The 25,096-nt window shown below is 32.9% G+C and overlaps 3 protein-coding genes across 4 annotated transcripts; 2 read left to right on the top strand and 1 right to left on the bottom strand.

Annotated features, from left to right (window-relative positions):
- The first annotated feature begins 1,563 nt into the window (after positions 1–1,563).
- Positions 1,564–4,903, top strand: LOC114188163 (P-loop containing nucleoside triphosphate hydrolases superfamily protein). Its single transcript, XM_028076714.2, has 2 exons — positions 1,564–2,427; positions 4,018–4,903. Exons 1-2 carry the CDS (start codon positions 1,679–1,681, stop codon positions 4,664–4,666), a joined length of 1,398 nt encoding a protein of 465 aa, XP_027932515.2. The 5' UTR covers positions 1,564–1,678; the 3' UTR covers positions 4,667–4,903.
- A 2,225-nt stretch (positions 4,904–7,128) lies between these two features.
- On the top strand, positions 7,129–14,048 carry LOC114188706 (uncharacterized). The gene is made up of 9 exons (XM_085674711.1): positions 7,129–7,593; positions 8,740–9,459; positions 11,339–11,434; positions 11,520–11,603; positions 12,258–12,492; positions 12,576–12,736; positions 12,839–13,117; positions 13,198–13,384; positions 13,540–14,048. The coding sequence occupies exons 1-8, from the start codon at positions 7,258–7,260 to the stop codon at positions 13,246–13,248; spliced, it is 1,962 nt and encodes a 653-aa protein (XP_085530837.1). The 5' UTR covers positions 7,129–7,257; the 3' UTR covers positions 13,249–13,384; positions 13,540–14,048.
- Positions 14,049–16,222: 2,174 nt separating this feature from the next.
- RBCX2 (Chaperonin-like RbcX protein) lies at positions 16,223–18,527 on the bottom strand. 2 transcript variants are annotated; one of them, XM_028075380.2, is made up of 6 exons: positions 18,369–18,525; positions 17,928–18,272; positions 17,662–17,753; positions 17,271–17,328; positions 16,626–16,691; positions 16,223–16,519 (listed from the first exon to the last, which is right to left on the bottom strand). In XM_028075380.2, exons 2-6 carry the CDS (start codon positions 18,252–18,254, stop codon positions 16,397–16,399), a joined length of 666 nt encoding a protein of 221 aa, XP_027931181.2. In that variant the 5' UTR covers positions 18,255–18,272; positions 18,369–18,525; the 3' UTR covers positions 16,223–16,396. The 2 variants fall into 2 exon arrangements, with proteins under 2 accessions (XP_027931181.2, XP_027931180.2); XM_028075379.2 differs by having other exon boundaries at positions 17,928–18,527.
- Between the last annotated feature and the right edge of the window lie 6,569 nt (positions 18,528–25,096).

The following is a 25,096-nucleotide window of genomic DNA, read 5'->3' as shown; positions in this document are numbered from 1 at the left end:
GTGTGCGTGCCAGGGTCCAAGTATGAGACTTGGATGTATATACTACAGGCGAGGAGTCTTTAGGGCAGGACTATGAGCGGGATAGGCTCATAGGGTTGGACCACGAATGAGTTAGTTTCGTGGGAGCACAGGGAAGTCCCAAGGCCTAGTTCATGCATATGACTCAGGACGGACTATAAGGTCATGGTTTGGGTGATTTGGAAATTATGAAGTTAATTATGTTATTTTGGGTTGGGAAATATATTTATATTCATGTTTTATTTATATATTGTGCATAACTCACCCTTTCTGTGTGTGTGTGGCGATGATCGGATAACTTGTTATCTGAGAGCAGATGATGTGACAGGTGGGCCAGGAGATGCTTAGACTCGGAGCGAGTGCTAACATGGGATATTTTGTAGATACATATGTATACATTTACTATTTTGTTTTTGAGAATATTATGTAAACCCGGCAGGAGCCATTGACTTTTATTCCAGTTTATGAATCATGGACTCCTGGTCTTATGACTTTATGTATGAAAGTTTTAAATTTCCCGCATTTTTGAGAAATAGTTTTTATTAAATGCGGTACTTGTTGGATTTTAAATTTTTATTTATTTATTATCAGTAATATTCTTTAGGGATGTTACAAAACCTCGAGCCTTAAGGACTAAATGTACTTGTGGTCAAGGACGATAGACAACCTCAACCATCCATGCTGACAACAATAGTGAATATGATAATGGATAGCTAATGGAGAATGGTAGATTAAGGTGATTCACCATAGAAAAGGAAATCCTAAAACAAAACATACCTTCAAATTATAAGCCCCCTAGGAATAAAAGTCCATCTTACTATAAATAAGCACCATTTACGGGATATGACATCTATCTAACTATTACTACATTTATTGTCTATGACATATTATTAACCTGAGCTTTGGAGTGACTTTGCAGACTTTCCGACCAAAAACTCTACAGGATAAAGTCAGACAAGATATCTTATACATGGACCAACAAAAACATCCTAACTAGGACATTGGGAATTGTGGACACACAAAAATTATGAATATATCTTGACTTTCATAAATAAACTTATATAAGACACATTTATCCAATAACAAAATTTATTACTTTTAATCACACAAATTTCATCTAAAAAATATAAATTATATATACACACACAAAACCCTACCGTAATGTTAGTATAGTATTTAATATATTTAATATATTATTATACAAAATGGGTTAATTCTTCCTTTAATTAGAATGGGACAAAGTTATTCGATTTTAAATGAAAAAAAATCAATTAGCTCCATCAACATAAGTTACGTATTTTCTTTCTAACTAAATTTAATGGTTTAAAACTTTAAATATAAAATTTTGCATTATTAATTAATCAAATTCGTATAGTTTTTGTAAATATATGGTTTATAGTTAAGAAATGAGTGCACACTTTTTCTTTTTTGAAATTTGGCTAACTTCTAAATTATATAAAGCTAAAAAATATTCTGAAAATGGATACAATGATAAAAAAACTTATAAAAAAACTCAGCACTAAAAAAGGGTTTTAGTTTTTCTCAACCTTATATGGCCACCCACCACTAACGTACCAGTTCACAACCTTACTCTCGCAAACCCTCAAAACCCTAATTAACCCCTTATTCTCCTCCCTTCTTCTTCCCCACCGCCGCAACCATGGCGGAGCTCAAACTCTCCGAGAGCCGCGATCTCACCCGTATCGAGCGAGTGGGCGCGCACTCCCACATTCGCGGTCTCGGCCTCGACTCCTCCCTAGAGCCGCGCGCCGTCTCCGAGGGCATGGTTGGTCAGACCGCCGCGCGAAAAGCCGCCGGCGTCATCCTACGCATGATTAAAGACGGAAAGATTGCCGGCCGCGCGGTTCTACTCGCCGGGCAGCCCGGCACAGGTAAGACCGCCATCGCCATGGGCATGGCTAAGTCCCTAGGCCTCGAAACCCCCTTCGCCATGATCGCAGCCAGTGAAATATTCTCCCTCGAGATGTCCAAGACCGAGGCGCTCACCCAGGCCTTCCGTAAGGCCATCGGCGTGCGCATCAAGGAGGAGACCGAGGTTATCGAGGGCGAGGTTGTGGAGGTCCATATCGACCGCCCCGCGGTGGCCGGCGCAGCCTCCAAGACCGGGAAACTGACGCTGAAAACCACCGAAATGGAGACCGTTTACGACCTCGGCGCGAAGATGATTGAGGCGCTGGGGAAGGAGAAGGTGAGCAGTGGCGATGTTATTGCGATAGATAAGGCTACCGGGAAGATTACCAAGCTCGGGAGGTCTTTTTCTCGGTCAAGGGACTTCGACGCTATGGGGCCGCAGGTGAAGTTCGTGCAGTGCCCTGATGGGGAGTTGCAGAAGAGGAAGGAGGTCGTGCATTGCGTCACTCTTCATGAGATTGATGTTATCAATAGCAGGTTGCTCATCTTCCCTTTTTTCTTTTTCCTGGTTTTTCAGAACTTCTTGTTTTGGTTAATAGTTGTAGTTAGGGCTGGTTATGTTCGAGACTCCATTTGTTAAACTTTGTTCATGAACTAAATGACCTGAACTTGAGTTTAAAATCGAGTTACTTGATTAAATGAGCTAAATTTGAGTTTTGTGTATTCATATATACGAATAAGAGTTGTTCACCAGCTTGAATCGAGTCAAGCGATATGGAAAATAGGTCTCATATTAAATTAGAGGTGAGCTACGTGCCGAACGAATTCTTATCAAGTTGGGTTAAACTTGACTTGACTCATTTTCAACCTTGTTAAATTAATGGTTTTATTTCTTGATGTGAAAAATTAAGGGCATGTGTGTGGCTACAATTGCAGTCGCACCCAAAAACCCAATTCTTATCACGTTGGGTTCAACTTGATTCACTCATTTTCAACCCCAGTGAATATTTTATTTCTTAATGTTGTGAAAAATTAAAAGGTAAATGTGGCTACAACTGCTTTTGCAATCGGGTTTTGGGTGGCCAAGAATGCTCCCTTCTGCCAAAGAAATGGTGATATGGAGACTATGTTTTGAAATCCCTGCCAAGGTTTTAGAAAACAGTCAGTAAGATTTCAGTTGCAATATCAAGGAATGCAACCCATCTGTGCCTAAGTTGTGTCTGGTTTTGTCACAATTTTTTGACGTTGTAGGATATTGCAGTCAACATTACCCCATGTAGTCGTGGAGAGCCCAGAGATCTTAGCTTAGGGTTCAAAAATTTGGGTTGCTGTCTGTTTTTAAATCCTTGGTCATAGTTTGAGTAATCAATTGTAATCTAGGCAGTGGCTACATCATGGGGCCGTGGAATTCTTCAAACTAGTTTCTGTTGTTAATCCTAACATGTGTTTTAAAAAGTATTGCTATGTGCCTTTAATCTTAAGTTGGCAGTTTACGTCCATGTATTTTGTGTGTTTTTCATGTTTTTGATTCCCAATTTAATATGATCCTTGAGCTTGATTGGAATGTTCTGTAAAATAATATGAGGATTATATTGGTGATTCTGATTTCTGGTGTGTAAGTAGAGTTGGAATTTTAAATGTCAAGGGGGAAATGGATATTTTTGTGCAGGGATCATTATATCTTTGTTGAAGCAAATGCATGATTCTCTTTAATTGGTTTTTTGAATTTTATGTTTGGAAAGTTGGTAGTGAAAGCTTTGTTATCTCCTTTTATCCCCAAGTTTTAATACATTCGAAACAGATGTGGAGTTTCTAACTAGGTTTTGTTTGGGGATCATTTATGGTCCTTGTTGAAGCAAGTACACTAGTCTCTGTGTCAAGTTTATTAAGACCTATTAAGTGAAATTGGTAGTGAAAGCTTTGAGTACATGCATGTTGTGTGCTTTTCAATGATTATATCCGTACAAATAGAAGCTTTTGGTTAAGTTTTCCAATTTATCTGTATGAATTATTAGCTGTTTACCTCTGTCGTTGAAGGATATATAGTTGCTAATTAGGCTTCTAAATTGCCTCAGTGGTTAACATTTTAGTTCTTCATATCATGTAATTCGGTTATGTTAATTTCAGAACACAGGGATTTCTGGCACTCTTCACTGGTGATACAGGTGAGATTCGTGCAGAAGTCAGAGAGCAAATTGACACCAAAGTGGCAGAGTGGAGAGAAGAAGGAAAGGCAGAGATTGTTCCTGGTGTTCTTTTCATTGACGAGGTGCACATGCTTGACATCGAGTGTTTTTCATTCCTGAATCGGGCTCTAGAGAATGAGATGGCTCCCATATTAGTTGTTGCTACCAACAGAGGCATCACAACTATTCGAGGCACGAATTACAAATCCCCTCATGGGATTCCCATTGATCTGCTGGATCGACTACTCATCATCTCTACTCAACCTTACACAGAGGATGAAATTCACAAGATTCTAGAAATCAGATGCCAAGAGGAAGAAGTAGAAATGACTGAAAGTGCAAAGCATTTGTTAACCAAAATAGGTGTAGAAACATCCTTGAGATATGCTATTCATCTAATCACAGCAGCTGCATTGGCATGCCAAAAGCGAAAGGGAAAGGCAGTGGACTTGGAAGATATAAATCGGGTTTACAATCTGTTTTTGGATGTGAAAAGATCAACTCAGTACCTAATGGAGTATCAAAGTCAGTACATGTTCAGTGATACAGTAGAAGCTGATGAAGATGAAACCAATGCCATGGTCTCTTAGATATACAAACATCAGCTAGAGAGTTTGTAAGTACCTGGTTAGTCTTTGTACAAGTTGCAGCAATTTGTTCTATCTGGTTGGTCATTGCACTTCAATTGTGTTTGATATAGTTCACCAGAAGTTTTCAGTGGTTGAACACGAGAAGCTGTACCGAATTTCTGTTACTAATGAGCATTTCATCCTTATATTGTATCATTCATGAACAGTCAGGAATTTATTAGACGTGGTTTACTCTAAGCTGTCAAAATGTCGCAGATGGAAAAATTATATCTGTTTTCTCGGGTATATTTTGTGCCGTTGTCTTATTAAATTAGAATTGAAGTTTTATTTTGGTGTTGATGAAGATAAAGTTGTAATTATAATTTTAAATAGTTTTTTAAGGAATTACATGCCTATGATGGAAAGGCTCTTATTTTTATAACCTGTTTACACTTAATCTGAATTATAAGAACTGCGTGTTTCAATCTCGTTTTACAAGTTAATGGAAATATCATGTGTCTGACTATGGAGCAAACAAAACGTAGTTTAGTTTATGGTTATAACTTTTGAAAGGGGCTTGTGTTATTCCTTTTCTAAAATTTTTGCATGTACAATTTGTGTTTTGAGGGATGAATTTATTTACAATTTAAATTGGTGTGGTAAACATGCTATAGATGCTATATAAGACACTCTTTCCGAGACCAAAACAAAATAAGTTATTACTCTAAAGACCAATACTTGGGAAAAAGCTTCATTCGACAAAATCCTAGTTTAGTTTAATACCACAATAGTTTAGCAAACCAAATACACTGTACTCTTACGATTCAGGCACAGGATGGAGTGATAAACAACTAGAAGCATCTGAAATGTTGAAGTAAAAGCAAAGTGATGGACGAAGTATGTTTTTTTTCTCAATTTGTTTTAACCCTTTATTTGATTGAAAGCAAAGTTACGTTACATCAACAGTGGATTTTTGAAGCGTTTGATTCATAACTGTAATGATTATTTTCTGAATAAAATTACAGTGTTAATGTTAGTGGTAGGTATTATTTGTACACTAACTAGCTTTAGGCCACTTATATTTTTTAATATATTTTTGGCAAAATGCATATACCGCAATCTTTCTGATCTAAGCCATAAAGATTAACTTTTATATTGAACTGATGCTGTTGTCTTCCTTTTGCAGTAACACAATTTAAAATTCTAAATATCATAGTGGTGGCTTTGGGAGATTTGTGTTAATACCAGTTCTTTACATATATGTATTATAAATCTCAGTTTTAAGGATATTTTTTTAAATTGCTTATCAGAATTTGTGTTAATATCAGCTTTTTATTTAGGAACAACTTGTTATTTTTGCAATCTTCGTAAAAGGATGGCAAAGTGATACAAAGGATTATATTTTTCAATAATATATGTAACTAAATGATGGAGGATATCATTTTAAAAAAATAAAGTGCCATGACCACTAAGTTGTGGGGTATGTGGTAGAATTTATTAATGGAGATACACAAAAAGTGAGTGATGGTAAATATTTTAACTTGAAGGTTTTTAAAAATATTATATTTCAAATAAAAGTTTTTTTTGTCGTTGCTGTTTGACCATAGCCAACACTTGTAATGCCCAAGAGCAAAAGAAATCACCCATTGAATTAGGCTTTTATAATCAATCATTTGTTTGTTATACAATAATTTTAAGAAATCTATGTCTCTAAATTTACCTTTACCACAAACGTATTAATGTACCAGAAATAACATCCTGGAATATACCCAATTACATTTTTTTACAAAATTTGCTTATCAATAGAAAATTTATTATATATTATATTAATTTTTTATCTCCTCATATTATTTATTATATACAATAGTTAAAAAAAAGGAACACAAAAACTCATCAAGTGCATGCCTCATCACATGCAAGACAACTCTAATCCACATTATCAAGCTAGGACCACAAGTTACAAGAAGAGAACAAGAAAACATCTTTCCACTATTTTCTTGTTTTTTGTTTTTAAAACACTTATTTAATTTCTATTTCTGAAAACTATTTTTAGTTAATACACATTACTCGCAGTCAATTCCCTGTCTCACGTATGAAGAGAACGATAAAACAGTTAGCTTTAAAAAAACATTCCTTTTTATTTTTTAAAAATTGATGAGAAAATAATTATTAAATAAAATATATTTTAGAAAACAGTTTCAAAATAAACAAAGTCAAAGCCTTAAATAATAAACTCTAAAATATAGCAACTCTAAAATTGAACATAGTGGATGGAGTCATCAAGTTAAATTGAGTTTTAGAAAACAAAGAATAAAATAATTAATTTTATTTTAATTTGAAGTAAAAAATAATTAACCTAACTAAATTGTGTAGTTGGCATCAACAAACCTCACACTCTCAAAGTGCTCGTATATAATATTAATAATTTAAAGCATTATTATATTATAAAAATAAAATAAAATAAGAAAAAAAAAACAAAGAAAAACAAAAGGCTCTTTTGCCATCGCTTTTACTTTTCTCTCGCTTCCATCGTTTTGCAAGTTAGCGTCTCCTCCGTCTTGCACCAGCTTCCGCCACCACCGTCGCCGTCGCCGTCTACCTCCGCCACATCCATGCCAACGCCGTACGCTTCTTCTGCCAGGGGCCTCTCATCCTCCGATCCGATCCTCGACCGCCTCGCCTCCTCCGATGGCGCGGTGAAATTCAGAGCCATCCGCGAGGTGAAGAACCACATAATTGGAAACCGAACAAAGAAGCTCTCCTACATCAAGCTCGGCGCCGTCCCCGCAGTTGCCGCCGCGCTCGCGGACTCCGACCCCAACCTCATTGTCCAGTCTGCCGCCGCGCTCGGAAGCTTCGCCTGCGGCGTAGATGCCGGCGTCCGTGCCGTCCTGGACGCCGGAGCTTTTCCGCGCTTGATCGGACTCCTCTCCGCTCCCGACGAGAAGGTTTATTCAAATATTCAACCGTTTGCAACCGCTTTTTTATACTTTTTTAATGTTTGTTTTGTCGGAAAATTCATTCATGCTGTGGTCAGTGTGCTACTGGTTTATGTTTTAGAACGAAAATGAAATGTGGATTGTATGATTCATGATTTTGTTAGGTTTTCTTCATCGTAATCCAATGGAGCTGAAAATTATAATCATGACTATTACGGTTTTGTTCCGTTTCGAGCTAGTTAATCTTTCTGCCAAGTGCATATTTGGAATTCAATTACCTTTTCTGAAGATTAATTGTAGTTTTGATAATATAGTTTATGCTTCCTAGTTCTTGTTCACTGCTATAAAATTTTTATTATTTTATATGTTTATCTGCTCCGACAATATTAAACAAGGATGTTGACTATGAAGTATTCGATGTTTCTGTTTAGTGATGAGTTATAGATGTACTCAATCCTGTTTGTGAGTAGAATTCTTACTGGTATTTGCTACTGTTACGGAATCATGAGAGAGTTTCAAAGAGGATCCCCATCGGGGATCGTGCTACGGTAAAAAAATTGCAGTGATGGGTGTTCCTGTGGTGGCACTGCAGGGACTCTAATGCCGAAGTTAGTACGCGAGAGAAGTTTAGTTTGTTATTTACTGGTTTTTGAGCCCTTTTACGGAGTTTCTTTGGATGGAAAAATGAATAAGGCTGTTGAGATCTCTCGTGACTTACTTGTACGCTCTGCGTGTTGGTTACAAACTTAACTAGGTTCATAGTATGCCAGTTGATTGAGGTTGGCGTTGTAAATCAGGTTCACCCTGGTGAGAGCAATGCCAGCTTAGAATTCTGGATGTAATTCAGGTTCACCCTGGTGAGAGCAATGCCAGCTTAGAATTCTGGATGTAATGGTGACTTCCAAAGTAGATGTGTTACTTGTCTGGCCAGGCGGCCAAGAAGAAGTTTTACATTTCCTTCTCAGTGTCTTTGAGATTTAGAATTAGGACAATGTGGAGAGGTAATGGAAAAGGAGCAAAAGATGAAGCAGTGTAGTGATGGCAGTCCTTTGTTGTAAAGATAAAAATACGAAATGTTGACTTCATTATTTATGTTTTTTGATGCAATTTTCATTTGGCATGCCATTTAATCACCTGTTCTCTTCGTCTTATCAGGTTTTGGATGCTGCTGCTCGTTCTTTGCGAATGATTTATCAATCAAAACTAGCTCCAAAGTATGATTTTTTTCAAGAGGAAAACATGCAATTTCTTCTTTCATTATTGAAAAGTGAGAATGAAAATCTTACTGGGCTAGGTGCAGGCATTGTTATTCATTCTTGCAAGACAATTGGAGAACAAAATATATTATGCCACGCCGGTGTTTTAGAGAAACTCACTAGTCTTCTTGATGGTTCTCTAAGTCAGCGAGATGCTAGTCTAGAGTCATTAGCTGCAATTATTAGAGACAATCCAGCAGCTGTCTCTAACTTTGTTGAACTTCGCTGTGGAAGAGCTTTACGTTCTGTTACTGACTTATCTAAAGATAAATATCCTCGAACAAGATTACTAGCCTGCTTGTGCTTGATTTCTGTGAAGAATTCTTCGACATGCTATCTCCAAGATATAGGAATCAAAACCAAATTGGTCTACCTTTTGCTTGAGCTCCTTGATGATTCTGGTCAAGTTGGGGATGAAGCTTCTTTTGCTTTCTCAAGTTTAATTGCAGAGAAGGAAGATTTGCAGAAGTTAGCGTTTGAGGCAAATGCTATTAATAAGTTCAACTGCCTTTTACAAAAGCATCCCATACAAACTAAAAGGCTTGAAGGGGTACTTCTTGCCTTGGCTGATCTTTGCTCAAAATTGGAGTGCTGCAGGTCTAGTTTTCTTTCATTGCAGGTCTGTTACTTGTGTCCATGTTTCTGTTTTTCAACACATGCATTATTATATTCATTACTGCAAAATTGAGACATCAATGTTATAATGAAAAAGCTTCACTTAGTCATTTTTATAGTCATTCATTATAATAGTACCATAGGCGAGGGTGCTTGCAAGGATGAAAGGTATCTGGTGTATGATTGGAGATATGTTGGACTCTGATGCACCAATATGTAGTTTTTGCCCCCGATCAGTGTTGGATATTTGTCCTATACTGATACCTTTGGATATGGGATAGATATATATCCAATCAGTATGCATTATCTTTTTATTTAAAATATAAATATTAAAAAATCAGATACATTGAGATAAAACTGGACTCACAAATTTTTGAAGATCTATTATTTGCTAATATGGCACTTACTTGTGCAAGTTGTTTTTATAATCGAATAATTAAATTGCTTCAAACAATAAAAAAAGCTCAGTTCCACATGTTTGATAATAAACATAGAGTTTTAAGGGAAATGACAGTGGTCGCACTGGTGTGTCCCTGCACAGAGATGACATAGCGGTTTATTCCTTTCTTATTTTTAAATTTACATTTTTTGCTTCTGTTGTCTTATGCACTTTGTTAATGTAACCAAAAACTGTATTTCATTTTCAAGACTAATATTTTAATATTTATATCCATAAACCTTTTATAACTTAATATTTCTTTTTTATCCTTTTTTGCACTGCGCCAAAATTACCATAAGATGTATTAGAATTTATATTTTATATTAAAATTTCATCTTAATAATGTTAATAAATTTTTATGCTATTATATTAACTATGGTGTAAAATGTATTTCATTGTTACATAATACAAATACTTTTAATTTTTTCCTGAAGTTATATTGTTATATTTCTCCTAAATCTGTATTGTTACGATTGTTATTTTATTTTTAGTAATTTGTAGAAGTACAAATATATTTTTAATTTAGATGTAGTTATTTGTAACTACTCTTGAAGTATTGTATCCTATATTTTCAAGAATTAACATATTGTTTTAACAAGTACATATTGTATCATATGTTATAGATAATTTGGCAGGAAGTGAACTAAGAATCCTGAAACTAGTAGATTTGCTAATAAGAATACTTATATGATTTGTCTTTATTTTTGTGCATGGGTTACTAACAGCTCTGTTTTTTGTTTTATTTTTTTTTTTTAATATTGTCTTGATACCTGTGTGTTTACATGCAGTTTCTTGCTTGCCTATACGTACTGCATTTGCTTTCTAGAACAATATTAGTTTAACTGAAGTCATTTTTAATTTATTTAGCCCATTATTTCCTTTCTTACATGAAAATATGCTTTTGCTGATATTTTTAGATGTAAAAGTATTTCAGCTGAAGCAACTTGTTAGGATGCCGATTTTTTTCCTATCATTAATTTGATTGACTACCATGTAAGATGCACCCAAATAACTAATTTTGACATTATAACCAGGAGTTTGCCATAAACAACAAAATCTTATCCCACCAGTGTGAATTCCAAAATCTGCCATAAAGATGCAAGTTTTTGCACTCCTATAAATGGATTGTTGACAAAGTGTTGTGCTGACCCCTTTAGTTAGTTATATGTGTTGCTGATTTTGGACATTTATTGTTGTCTGAAGATGTTCTATACTACCCCATGTTCCCATATATGAACATGTTTGAGTCACTGCTAAGCTGCATTTCTTCCTGATAGATTACTAAAGCCAATTCTGGTGTTTCTTCTCAATTTCAATGGATGAAGTTATAATAAGGCTTGCACCAATAAACTACGTATGGATGAAGTTATTATAAAGCTTGCACTAGTAAAATATGGTTTAAAATCCCAAGTCCACTTTCAACTTCTAATACACTGTGTTACAGGTCTTGAACCTAGTAATTGATGCCTTAACTCATGAGGATGCCAGTGTACGCACTGCAGCTTGCATTTGCTTGAGAAGTGTTTCTCGCTCAATCAGGGTATGTAACATGAAATGACGTCTGGCACTTGAAGTGTATTATGCTAGTGCTATGTACAGTTTAATTCTCATGAAACCGTGTTCAGAATTTGAGTGCAGGTCGTTTTATGAATGAAAGGGTTGTTTTTCCTTTGGTTCAGCTTCTCTCTGACCTTTCTACTTCTGTCCAGGTATTTTGGATGTATCTGTAATTTTCATTTTTCTGATTATGCCATAGTAGTTTCTAAATTCAGAAAAGGAACATCTTGCCTATCATACCAAAGGAGGATGGTGATTAAAAAAAAAAACAAAGGGGGAACTTCTAATATTTGAAAATTTAGGGGTACAGAGCAAACGAAAGATTAAATATCCATCTGTTACTCGTAAATTTAGTTATGTCTATGGTATTGTGATGAGAATTCTGATGGTTTTCTCCATTGATCTAAATTTGAAACCTATATGTTCCATACATTAAAAAAAGCTGTTTCTAGAAGCACTTCCATATTGATGGACATATTCAGATGATTTAGCACTGAAATGGTTATGTCTCACATTAAATGATGTTGTCTGGGAGGGATAATGTGTTGTTCTATTGATGATCATATTATAAGATTGCTTGCTATTTCACCTATTCTGTATCTTGGTCTTGCATGATATGGGGTTATCACTAGGACTATAAAATTTGTTGGGAAGCTTACCTTTAATTAGACTCAAGTCATAGTCTTGTTCCCCTTGAGACTTTTTTGTTGGCAAAAAATGTTCTGATTAATTGTAATTAAAAAGATGTGGCCTCATAAATTTTGTTGAAGCTTAGTAAGGTGATCCTTTTCTGTTTTATCTTCCAGGTTGCAGCCCTTGGGGCCATCAGCAATATAGTCGTTGACTTTTTGCCACATAAATCAACATTCGTACAATGTGGGGGCGTTAAAGAGCTTGTGCAATTGACCAAGTCGATGGATTCATCCTTAAGATTAAATGCTGTATGGGCATTGAGGAACATGGTATTCCTTGCAGACACGATATGCAAGGAAGGAGTTTTTGTGGAGTTAACAGCATCTTCAATGGCTAGCCTTATTTGTGGTATTTATCAGAACTTCAGGTTTTTACTGTTATAGTGGTAACCATTTCCAAATAAGTTGACCTTGATTGTGTATACCTTGCAGATCCTGAACCTTCTGTTCAAGAACAAGCTCTGGCCCTTGTTCGCAATTTTGTTGATGGATGTCTGTACTCTGTTGAGCATGCTTTTGCTGAAGATGGTATCATACTAGATGCTGTTGGAAGACAGTTACAAAAGTCTTCTAAAATTGAAATTGGGATACAGGTTGGATGTAGTTACTGAAATTAATTATCATAGATTTCTACACTATAATCGTTCTCGAGTTGTTTATTTATTACATGCCTTTTGGTTTTATTTTCCATGCAGGGGATGTATATTCTGAGCAATATTGCAAGTGGCAATGAGTTTCATAAGGATGCAGTCATGCAGCTACTCTTCCCTCAAGACGAGAATGGGTCTCACTCTTTCTTTGAGCAGTTTTTGCAGAGTCCTGACAGTCGCTTACGCACAGCTGCAGTGTGGGTTGTAATAAACCTCACTTTTCCTGCTAGTCCTGGTGCATTTGGCCGGATTGTAAATCTGCGTAGTTTCGGCATTGTTTCTCGAATAAAGAAGATGGTCAATGATTCTTGCATGGATGTGAAGGTCCTTTAATCTTTATCCTGAATTTTTTATGTTCTGTAGTGTTAAGTAGTTGATTTGTAAATGTTCTTCTGTTGATGCAGCTTCGAGCGAGACTTGCACTTGGACAGATTATTACTTTTGGCGATAGTTAAGTGCATTAATGTCCACTTTACCAAGTCCTTTGGCCAAGAACAAAGTGGAGAAAAGGGATATTGATAGAATTTAATTTCTCATATGTTCTTTATTATACAATGTAGTCTCCAGCCCTCTGCATCAGCTTTCAATATGGTATGTTTCAATTAATGGTCTACAATTTTTTTTATCCTTTCACTAACATTGTTTGCCATACCTGGCACTAGTTTACTGTTATTAAATATACCCCTAAGTTTCTTGCTTTCTAATGTATCAAATTGCATTTCTCTTTCTTTTTGTTTCCTTTGCAGGTGTATCAATATGCTTTAGTTTATCTTTGAGTAAGCTACTAAATCGGTCTTCCATAGATTCCAGTGTGACCTCATAAGCCGTCCAAAGATTTTTGTCCTCAGTGTATTCCCTCAGAAGACCCGAAATGTCACCACATGATAAATTGAGATACATAAAAGACGGATTAGGTTACTGTTTTATATTTTTGAAAAGATTAATTGGGTGACAGGAATCTTTAGAGGACTAATGTGGTAACACATTAATCTTTTGAGAAAACCAGTGTAGGGGTTTGCTCTTTCTTCTAACCAGTCAGGGCAGTGTCAGAGCTTTGTGGTTCTGTAAGCACTCTTGGCCAGGTTACCCTCAAAATCTCTTTTTTCTTTCTTGTGCACAATATGTATTACTTCTTCTTTTTTTGTAAATCAGGTGATCATAGACTCAGTAGATTTACAGGCTTTAGTGTTGTAAGATATGAGTAGTAAATGTCAATTAGAACCGAGTTCAATTTAATTTTGATTATATTTGCAAATAGCATATTTGTCTATGTTTCTGGCATTCATGCATGCCTTGTAATTTTCATTTTCTTGGTTTTGTTTATGAATTCCTTGATCTTCAGTTAATAAAGTTCATGAATGTTACACATCAATATTTTATATGAGAACAATTTTTAAAGGAAGTTTATTCTCATTTTCAAAGTATTTTGTCAATTTAGAAAGAAAAATTCATAAATATTTATGGGGGATGACCATGACTATGATGATGGTGATCACGATTCATGGTGGTAGTGGCTATATTTGGTGAGGATGCAGGGACAAGTTATGATCGGTAAGTGTTTTTCTTTTTTTCATTATTACCTTTTGAATTCTGTTCTTGAAATTTGAAAAAATGGCGACCACCCACCCACGCTCTCCATCCATCTGAGAACGTTTTTACGTTCCAAAAAGATTAACAATATTTCTCGATTATGTTGTATTGAGCATTTTTGGTATGCTGCATGGACATGTCATTTACAGATGCAGATAACAAATTGACCATTGATTTTGAGGATGAAACCTCTTTTTCAGTCACTGCAAAAAGATGAAGAATGAGCAATTTTGTTCATTCATCATTCACTTCCGTAGTCTTGATGTTGCTCTAAAATGCATATTCATAGGATTTTTAATACCCAGAATTAGCTTCCTGGAATGGTTGTCTGAAAAAACGATTGTATTTTTAGTTTCTTTTTCCTTTTTTCTTTCTTTCTTGATAGCTTCAGCTTCTTTCTATGATCTAATTTGTGCTGAATCCATTAACACGAACTGAATTACAAAAAAAATACACTAAATTTTTAGATGGAGAAATTAATTAGTCTGGTGTATTGAAGTGGTACTCTCTCCCATTTTCCATGACGTTAGTTACTAATAATTACTATAATAGATTTGTTTATGGTCCATCAGTGATAGCCAATGGTATGGATTGGGATGTCATGGAAAAAGCATGTTCAATTTGACATTAGAATTTATACTATTGTTTAAAAAAACGTCTTGGATGGTTTTAGAAACTTGAAAAGTTTAGTCCAGAAATGTCTTATAAATGTCTTAGATGGTTTTATAATCCTGCCATAAATGAAAACATGCTAGATGGAGGAGAGAGGTCACTTGAAGCTTTTAGTATGGATGAGATTCATTTTTAGAACTTTCTATGGTCACATGACATGTAGGAGTTTTAAGTTTATCTCAATTATTTGTATAGTTCAAATATTCTACCATCATATAATATTTGTAATAGAACACTTTTCGCATTAGATTTCACAGGATTAAATGTTACTCTGTTCGAACACCATAAACACCTTGCGAAGTTTTTTTTTTTTTTTTTTAAATTTTATTCTACTTTCACATTTTTTTTTAATTTATTTCGCACGTCAAAGGGTTGTGAGAACTCTAGAATGTTTAAGACATTATAAGGATTGATATTCTAAACATTTAACTTCTGTCTTAAAACTAGAATAAATTAGAAGGCATTTAGTTTTTGAAAAATAAGTGCTATGCTTAATTATCTAAAATGTATCTATAACTGAATTGAAAATTTTAGTTAAAAATAAAATCAATTTAATTACTTAAACAGATCAAAACTCTATGTGATAAAAAATGGATGGTATATATTTATCTATACAAAAAAATATAACAGTACATGAACATTCATTTTATTTAATGGAAATATTGAAAATAATAAAATTGAACACAAATATTTAAATGTAGATAAAAAATAAGTCAAAATAAAGATTAAAACATTTAAATTAATTGCCTTAAAATAAATATTGTATACAGAAAGGATATAACGTATCCTTTGTGATTTTATATTTAGTAGTAGCCAGTTCAATTTTAACTTTACCATTGGCTAATCCAACCCGTCAATTTGGAAGCTAATATGTCTCATGATCTTCCCATAAAGGAGAATAATTTTTTTACTAGCTGTTGACAACTTACTTTTATGAGATATTTTGATCATTAAAAAATTAACTTTTATGTTTATAAAAAAAAAAAATCAAAGAATAAAATAATAGATATAAAGTCTGTGTAAAAATTTGTTAAGTGTCAAAATAATGAGATAAATAATGGTTTGTGTATTTGATTTGCAATATAAAATCGATAATGAATTTAACAAGGTAATTTTAAGCCCACTTGTAAATTGATTTGAACCTACCGACATATAATGGACCGTATATTTAAGAAGGTGCAATTATATATACATAATTTACATAACGTAAAACTGAGAATCCTATTAAAGGAAACCGACACAAATAACAATTTTGGAAGCAAAACAGATTGATATTGAAACAAAAAATATACCTAGACTAGGAAGAGGCTCAAGACATAAACTAAAAAGTGAGATGAATTATCAGCCAATTTTTTCTGTGTTTGTGTCATCTGAGGGCCATATTACTGTCTCCATCAACCGTTCCCTCATTAACTCCAAGTTTTCATCAGAGATTTCCTTGTATATCTCTGCATGATTACATTTCTGCACAAAAAATGGTTGTAAAGTTAAGTACATCATACCTTCACTTATATATGTATATGTATGTATATACAAACACATTGAGAAAAAGAGTATTCAATTCCATTACCTTGACCCATTTACTGTAAAGGTGAAGCCGAGTTACCATCACTCTTTCTGCAAGCTCTTGTTGCTCCTATCAAGTGAAAATTAATCAATTAAATTTCATGTTTATTTGGAATCTGGGAATTATGTGATTAAAATTTAGTGTAATTGTGCAAAGGCATTGAATACGAAAGTCACAGAGGTATGAAATAGCAAGACTAAATAGCATATTGTGGCATTCAAAGAGTAAATGGTAAGAAATTATTCTCTACATTTATATTGTAAAAGATTGAGGAATCACCATAACATGCTTATAATTAAGGTTAGTGTATTCAAATAAGTACGTGTGTTGAAAAACACACTGCATGACAGTTTGACAGTTCTTAAAATTTGGCATAAGCAGAAAATGAACTGAAGTGCTTGAAGTAAAAACTGTTTACCTCAATCTGTTCAAATAATAATAAATAATTAAAGAAATGTTTTCAAAATAGATGGTTCAAAATCCCATAATGAATAAAGATAAATGGATATAGCATGTATAAAGGAATTAAAGAGAAGGCATTTTAGGTTGAGTATAGTAATTTGTTTAAAGAAGCCACATTGACATAAACATATATTTTCATTGAAAATTTTCAACGAATGAACTAACTAACTTGGCACAAAAGACTACCTTCCCAAGGGATCGAATAAAGCGTTTTCCATCTCCTGGTTTGTTTGTTGCAACAAAACTGCCAACAAAGAAAACATTGCAAACAATTATCTAAATAATTATGAGGTAGCTGTGAACCACCATATTCTAGTTTAATATGTAAAGAATGAACCTTATAAAACCGTATATACACAGCAGATTCAGGGTGCATTCAGTTTGTTTTCATTTTCAGTTCACATGTTTTCAAGAATTTGCAAAGGATATAATAAAACTAACAAAATGTTGTTCTCACCACTTGGTTCACAACATCTTGAAAACAAAACCAAATGCACATTTCAAACTAAAATAACTACATTGGCAAGTAAATCTCTGTTGAAACATGTTTCCTCAAATTCATAGAAACTTGACTTACTTGTAGAACCACGTATATTTAGGAGGGTTCATCTCATACAACTGATGAAGAACAGTCCTCACAGCCTTGTATGTGAAATAGTTGAGCATTTGCTGTTTCCAAAGATGCATCAGTTAGTTCTGATTATAGACCGAGTTTAGTCACAACAATTATATTGTTTCTGCAAACTCATTGGAACTTAACTTTACAAACTTTGATCCAAACATGCATTAAAACATCAGATCTAAGTGTTTGTGTCATTCTTTTGCATATATCAAACAAGTTACCGTTTTAACATCTTCAAAACTTTCTTCATATTGGCCTCCAAGCTCGTTGACAATGGCGACTCTCCTATCCTTACGCTGCCTCTTGCAACTTCTGCTAACAAAGAGTCTCCACTCTCTCCCAGGATCAATGAAAGAACTGCTCAACTTCATGGTTCCTCCACCATGCTTCGTCAAGTTCTTCCTTCCCATCAAACTCTTGCACAGAACAACATCTCCACCACTCTTCAGATTCACACTAGTTGTTGTGGGAAGAGAATCCACACACAAACATGGACCAGTGTGAGATTCCATCACTGATGATCCCACAACAGAAAGAGCACCCACCATATCTCTCGCTATCCCAATCTTGGCAAAAAAGAAAAGAAAAAACTCTTCAAGAACACATACACCAGAGGCTCAAAATTGCCTCAAATGACAATGGAACTCTATAAATAGAGATACCCTTCAACGGAAAGTGGAGCTAGGGAGGAAGAGGAATAGAGGGTGTCCAGAAAAATTGGAACTTGAAGAAGTTGTTGTGGTCAAAGACGCATGCAGTGTTTGTGGGAAGGTTGAACAAGAGAAGTTGCAAGCTTTTGGGTGCAAGGAAAAGTAAACTAAAACTGTAGAGGTGAGATTTTTGAAGGGTGGGAGTGAACCTTCACCAGACAATTTTTTGAGGTCCAAAATTGTCCAACAGAAAAAATGAAGAAGAAAAAAGTGAAGGATTCAAATTGACAATGGAATCTCCTTAGATTTTCACACACACGTTTTTTGGAATCGATTTTATATAAAATTGGATTTGATTATAATTGAATCTAAAGTGATGTCATTTATGATTCTTGTTTTTCATTTTAAAAACAAACTACTTAAGAAATTTTAGTCTATATTTTTTATTCAGCATTTTTTTCCCTTTAAGTATTTAATTTATTTGAAGTTTTTGTTTTCACTTTACTCAACCTGCTGGTCATTTACATTTATTTCAAGTCAAGATTAATTGTAAACTTAGAAATGAAATACAAAAACATTCATCTAAAATTGTGTTAACTGTATTTTAATTGTAACGTAAAGTGAACAGAAAACATATAAAATTCGTCGAGAAAGTTAAATGTGGGGTGTTGATTTGATGGGTTTGGTGGATGTGAAGCCACGTGGTTATGAATCTTTGCCCCTGTTCCATGTTTTGTTGAACATTGTTGAAACACACATGTTAGACTTAGCATAACCGAAGATGAAGGACAGGTGTGGCACACCAACCAGACTCAATGCACCGTCCTCACGCAGCCACATGTGCTTCTTCTGTTTGCATTCTCTTTCCAACTCAACGAATCTAGCGCACATCTTCGATCACATTCACATTGCGTATTTTAAATCATAATCGATAAAAAATAAATTTTAAGATTAACTTAATCCTACAAAATTAATGGTTTATAAGGTGAGATTTATATTTTTTTATATGTTATAAACTCATCTAATATCTAGTCGATATAAGATCTCAAACACACTTCCTCACATCAAGATATATTTTTGAGCGTAAAGCTATAATTTAATAGGTGATCTGATAGCAGATGACACAATGAGTCTAACAAACAACAAATCTCCTCATAGTGGGTGATATAATAGGTCAAACAAACAATAAATCTCGCCAGGTTCAAACTCATGACTCTGATATCATGTTAAGAAGTGAACTTTAAACCTGACTCGACCAAATAAAATCAGCTTGTAAGGTGAAATTTGCACTCACTTATGTATTATAAACTCATCTTATCTCTAATCGATGTGAGATCTCCGACAATAACCTAATTTCATGAACAACCTCATATCATAAACATGCACGTGTTAAATTTTAAATTTTTGTCTAAATTTTTACCACCGTACCTATTAATGTACTTTATGTTATCACAGGGTCAAATTGACCATATCACAATCATAATGATTTTTGGATTAAATGTTTTTAATTTCTGAACTTTGACGTAAAATTAGAAGTCATCCATGTCCATCACTTTGATAAAATTTGGTCCTCAAACTTTAAAAATAAATGAATATAGTTTTTTTAATCCTATTATATTATTCTTTTACATGTCAAACGCGTTTTATACTATTATTTGGGTTATTTACACGATTTGACATGTGTCCCCACTTCAATATCAGTTGGGAAACACATTTGACACGTCAAAAAGATTTAATGTAATTGGGTTAAAATGATTATATTCATTCATCTTTAATGTTTGGGGAGAAAAATGTATTAAAGTTTCAAACAAGAATGAATTTCAATTTCATGTCAAAATTTAGAGATTAAAAATATATTAAACCCATGAGAAATCTCAAGTGATGAATGTCTTGGAAGTTCATATAAATGAAGTGTAAAAAGCAACTAAACAAAAAAATGAAAATTGTCAGGTCAAATAGAGGTGGTGAGTATTATAAAATATATAACAAAAGTGGACAACATCCTGATCTATTTACTAAATTCCTTGAGAAACATGGTATTTGTGCTTAATACACAATGTCAAACACGCCAAAAAAAATATGATGTGTCAGAAAGGCATAATCAAACTTTGATGGATATGGTTAGGAGCATGTTAAATAATTCATATGTACTTATATTATTGTGGATGTATGCTTTAAAGGTTGTCATGTATTTGTTCAATAGAGTTCCTAGTAAAGTTTTTTAAAAGACTCATTTTGATTTATGGACAAGTAGGAACCCAATTTCAAATACTTGCAAGTTTAGGGTTATCAGGCAGACGTTACAGTTTACAATTTGTAAGAAAAGAAACTGAATCCAAGAAAAATCAGTGGATATTTCATCAGTTATCTAGAAAAAATTAAAGGGTATATGTTTTACTATCATATCTGTGTTACACATGGTTGAAACTTGAAATGCTAGATTTATTGAGAATAGTGAAACCAATGGAAGTGAAGCTTCATAAAATATGAAGATTAAAGAAGTTAAAGTATAAGTTCTTATAGTTAGTATCTCTTCTTCTAGAATTATTGTTGTTCATATCGTTGAGCCACACAACAATAAAGGAGAACAACAAATTAATGATCATGAGGTTAACAATAAACCTATAGTTGAACAACCACAAGAAATAGTATTAAGAATATCTCACAAAAGGAAATATGTTATTATGAATGAGTATGCGGTTTATCTACGAGATTCATAAAATGACAACTATTGATAATGATCCATATTCATTTTTAGAAGCTATTAATGGTGATAATTTTGATAAGTGGTTATATGCCTTGAAAAATGAGTTTAAATCAATGGTACAAAATGGTGTATGAGACCTTGTTCATTGTTAGAAGGATGCAACAAAGTTAGGTGTAAATGAGTCTTTAAGACTAAACACGACTCTTATGACACCATTGAACGTTACAAGGCTGGAGTGGTTACTAAAGGTTTTTTCAAAAAGATGTTGTTGATTATAAGAAAACATTTTTGCTTATTTCTAAGAAATATTCTTTCAAAGTTATCATGATATTAGTAGCTCATTATGATCTTTAGTTGCATCAAATAGGTGTTTAATTTGGATTCACACAAAATAATCATATATTTATTATGTTTTTAAGAATTACTGTATACTTTTTAATATTCATATATCCTGTTAGTTTAAAAATAAACGTATCAACGTATCGGATATGTGTGATATCCGATACACGTATTGTATTTGTGCATCATAGATGTAATATATTTGAATCGCTTCATAATTTATGTCAGGCTTAATCATCTTTTAAATTCTTAGTAAACTTTGGAACTTTCAATTTTATATTTTTTTAATTAAATCTCCGTTGTAAAATTTTACAATTAAATATTTCTATTACTAAGGTGATGTGACTTTTAGGTAACTTACTTACATGATTGTTATCTTGTCATATTATTTTATTATTTTAAAATGTTATAATTCATAATTTTATAATTTATGATTTTATAATTTATAATTTTATAATTTATAATTTTTTAATTATATAAATAGAGTTTTACAATTATATAATTTTATAAAATTATACAACTATACGATTATAAATTTATAAAATTATAATTATACAATTACACAATTATGTTATCATAAAATTATAGAATCATAAAATTATTAAATTATAAAATTATATCTAATAACAACTCAATGAAAATATGTGATAACAATATGTGATATGATTATGTAACAACAAGTAATGCATCTAAAGACATATTAGTCTATTATAATTTTTATTATGAATTTAAAACATAATTAAACTTTTATAAATATGACTATCTAACAATAAATAATGCATTTAAAACCCCATCAGTCAGTTATAATTTTTAATATGAATCTGAAACATAATTAAACTTTTATAAATATGACTATCTAATAACAACTAATGCATTTAAAGCCTCATTAGTCAGTTATAATTTTTATTATGAATTTAAAGTATAATTAAATCTATATAAATTATAAAATGTTACGACATTTCATAAATCAGTTTCCATAATATTGAAATTAATAAATTAATTCAGTTATATGTGAATCATGTTAAATATAATTATTACTCTAAATATGATTTAATAAAATAAAATCTCTGCTAATTATTAAGAAAAACTATTAAAAATTGTCACTAAAATTTGATTCACAATAGGTTTCGCATGGTTCTCTCTATTATAATTTATAAAAGAATCATATCATTTATTTAAAAACACATGAAATCTATATCTTACCACGATAAACATGTGATATTATAGAACTTCATTTTTTTTATATCTCTTTATGTAATATTATTTGTAAGACTATTTTGTTTATTTTTTCTTTTAATAAAAATACCATAATACTTATATTTTAAGAATGTTTTATTTGTATACTAACTTTCCAAAATTTAAAAAATACATCTTTTTAATTTAATGATTTACAATCTTATTAAATTTTATAAATGTAAATTTTATATTATGCCACCTTATGAAAATAAAAATATACATTAGAATATAATATAAATATATTATATTAATATTCAGTTACTTTTTAAAATCTATAAATAAACTAGTTGACTAATTCATTTTCATAAAATCTTTTTTTTTTCAATTTTATTATCTTTATATTTTGTCGAAAGCAAACAAACATGAATCCTATTGTTTTTAACGAAGTAAAAAAAGTAAAAAAAAAAAAAAAAACTGACAGATATCACGTAACTAACAGAGATCAATTATGATTTTAACGTTTAAAATAACAAAGCAAACTGAAAAATTTGCAAATTAATTGTCCGCCATAGGTTATTTATCACTCGCATTACTTCCCTCTTCTCTGTCCCGAAGTGTTATTCTATTGTCTCACGTTTTCTCTGTTTTCTTGTATAGGTTTTTTCTTTTCCAGTTTTTTCTGCTATTTTGTTCTTAAAGTTTTGGTTGCAATGTTTTCTTTCTTCATCGAGTATTCCAAGAAGTGTGGGCTAACTGTTATTTTTAAAACAAGAAAGGAAACAGATGAAGTAAGTTGTTTCTTCAAGCCTATGCTTCCACGTCCGTAAGCCTTTCTTCAAGTTGTTTATTATTATTATTATTATTATTATTATTATTATTATTATTATTATTATTATTATTATTATTATTATTTGCATTTTTATGTATTATACTTGAGAAAAAGTTTGTTTATACTCGACATTGGTACATATTACTTTGATCTACTGCATGTTTTCTTTTTCTCATTTGTCGATCAGTTATTTATTTTGTGATCATTTTTGTTAGATTAACGAATTGAAAATGGATGTTGACATTCAATTTGGTATTTTGTATAATGGGTGTCAACATTTGCAGTTTTTTTTTTCTCAAAATTTATTTGTTTTACTGAAAACGACATCTAATATGATAATTTGGCTTACGGATATCGACATCTGTAGTTTTTTTTTATTAAATGTAGTATTCACCGAATGTCGTCTCGCATAATTATTTAGCTTACGGATGTTTGTAGTGGTTTTTATTAAAATGTAGGGTTCACCGAATGTCAACATCCGATATTATTATTTAGCTTACGAATGTTGACATCCGTAATTTCTTTTTTTTTTTAAATCTAGGGTATACCGAATGTCAACATACGGTGTGATAAATTGGCTTACAAATGTTGACATCCGTAGTACTTTTTTATAAAAATCTTTTGTATTTCAGATGCCAGCATCCAGTACGATGTTTTGAATTTTTTTTAAAGGTTTTGAATTTTTTTTTTGGTTTATTGTTTATATTTTTGTAGATATGCCTAAGACACGAGGTGACACCACACAATGTGGTTGTTCCTCACAGGATGACATTACACGGCCCGAGAGTTCTACATAGGGTGAGGCCAGATGGAGACCCACAACATCTGCTCGTAGAGGTGCTCCTACTACTGCAGCTGAAGAGATTGAACCTTTATCTCAATAAGAGGATGATGTTTTTCACCACGATGAGACTGCAGAGCAGGAGCACGGTACCGATGGAGGTGGATTTCCTAGAGGTCCATGTGGAACGTGTGATATGGGAGTGTTTATAAATGTTTTTTGTGCTTGATGTGTTGGCTAAATTTTTTATGCAATTTTGTCTCATGCTAAATATTTTTTAGGATCGAGTTATGAAATTGGTCCCTCATTTAAAAGAAGTAAAAAGATTTGAATGATGTCATGTGTTTGTTCATCCTTACGTGATGAATTTAGATTTATTGTCTTTGTGCGATATTTTGTATGATTACCCTGATACTTGATTGATATTAGGATTTGTTGAGAGATGGTACCCTTAGACAAACAGTTTTCATTTATCTATTGGTGAACTGACCATCTCTTTTAATGATGTGTGGTCTTTTCTACATATGTCTACTATGAGAGAATTTTGCCCAAATGAACCATTTGAGAATGAAGATGCAATATAGACCCTTATGACACTTTTAAGTGTGGATCGACCGATAACTACGGATGAGCTCCAACATTGTCATGGTTCCTGGTTCAACTAAGTTGGTTGAGAGACCTATATTATAGTTGTTGCGAAAACCAGCTATGGGAGTTTGCTACACGAGCGTATCTTTTGCATCTTATTGTTTGCACCATTTTTATTGATAAGATATTTGTACATGTGTCCTACCTGGAATTGTTTTGATATTTGGCTTCATATGGCAGATAAGAGCTATTTTCTTGCATGATAAATTGAAGGTCAAATGTATCATGTAATAAAAGAATTATTATCTGCGCTATTAAGC

The sequence above is a fragment of the Vigna unguiculata genome, chromosome 6 (assembly GCF_037176805.1).
Source record: "Vigna unguiculata cultivar grain cowpea cultivar isolate G323 ecotype 2 chromosome 6, ASM3717680v1, whole genome shotgun sequence".
Lineage (NCBI taxonomy): Eukaryota > Viridiplantae > Streptophyta > Magnoliopsida > Fabales > Fabaceae > Vigna > Vigna unguiculata.
The sequence above is the reverse complement of the archived record's forward strand: the minus strand, read 5'-3'. Positions and strand labels throughout refer to the sequence as shown.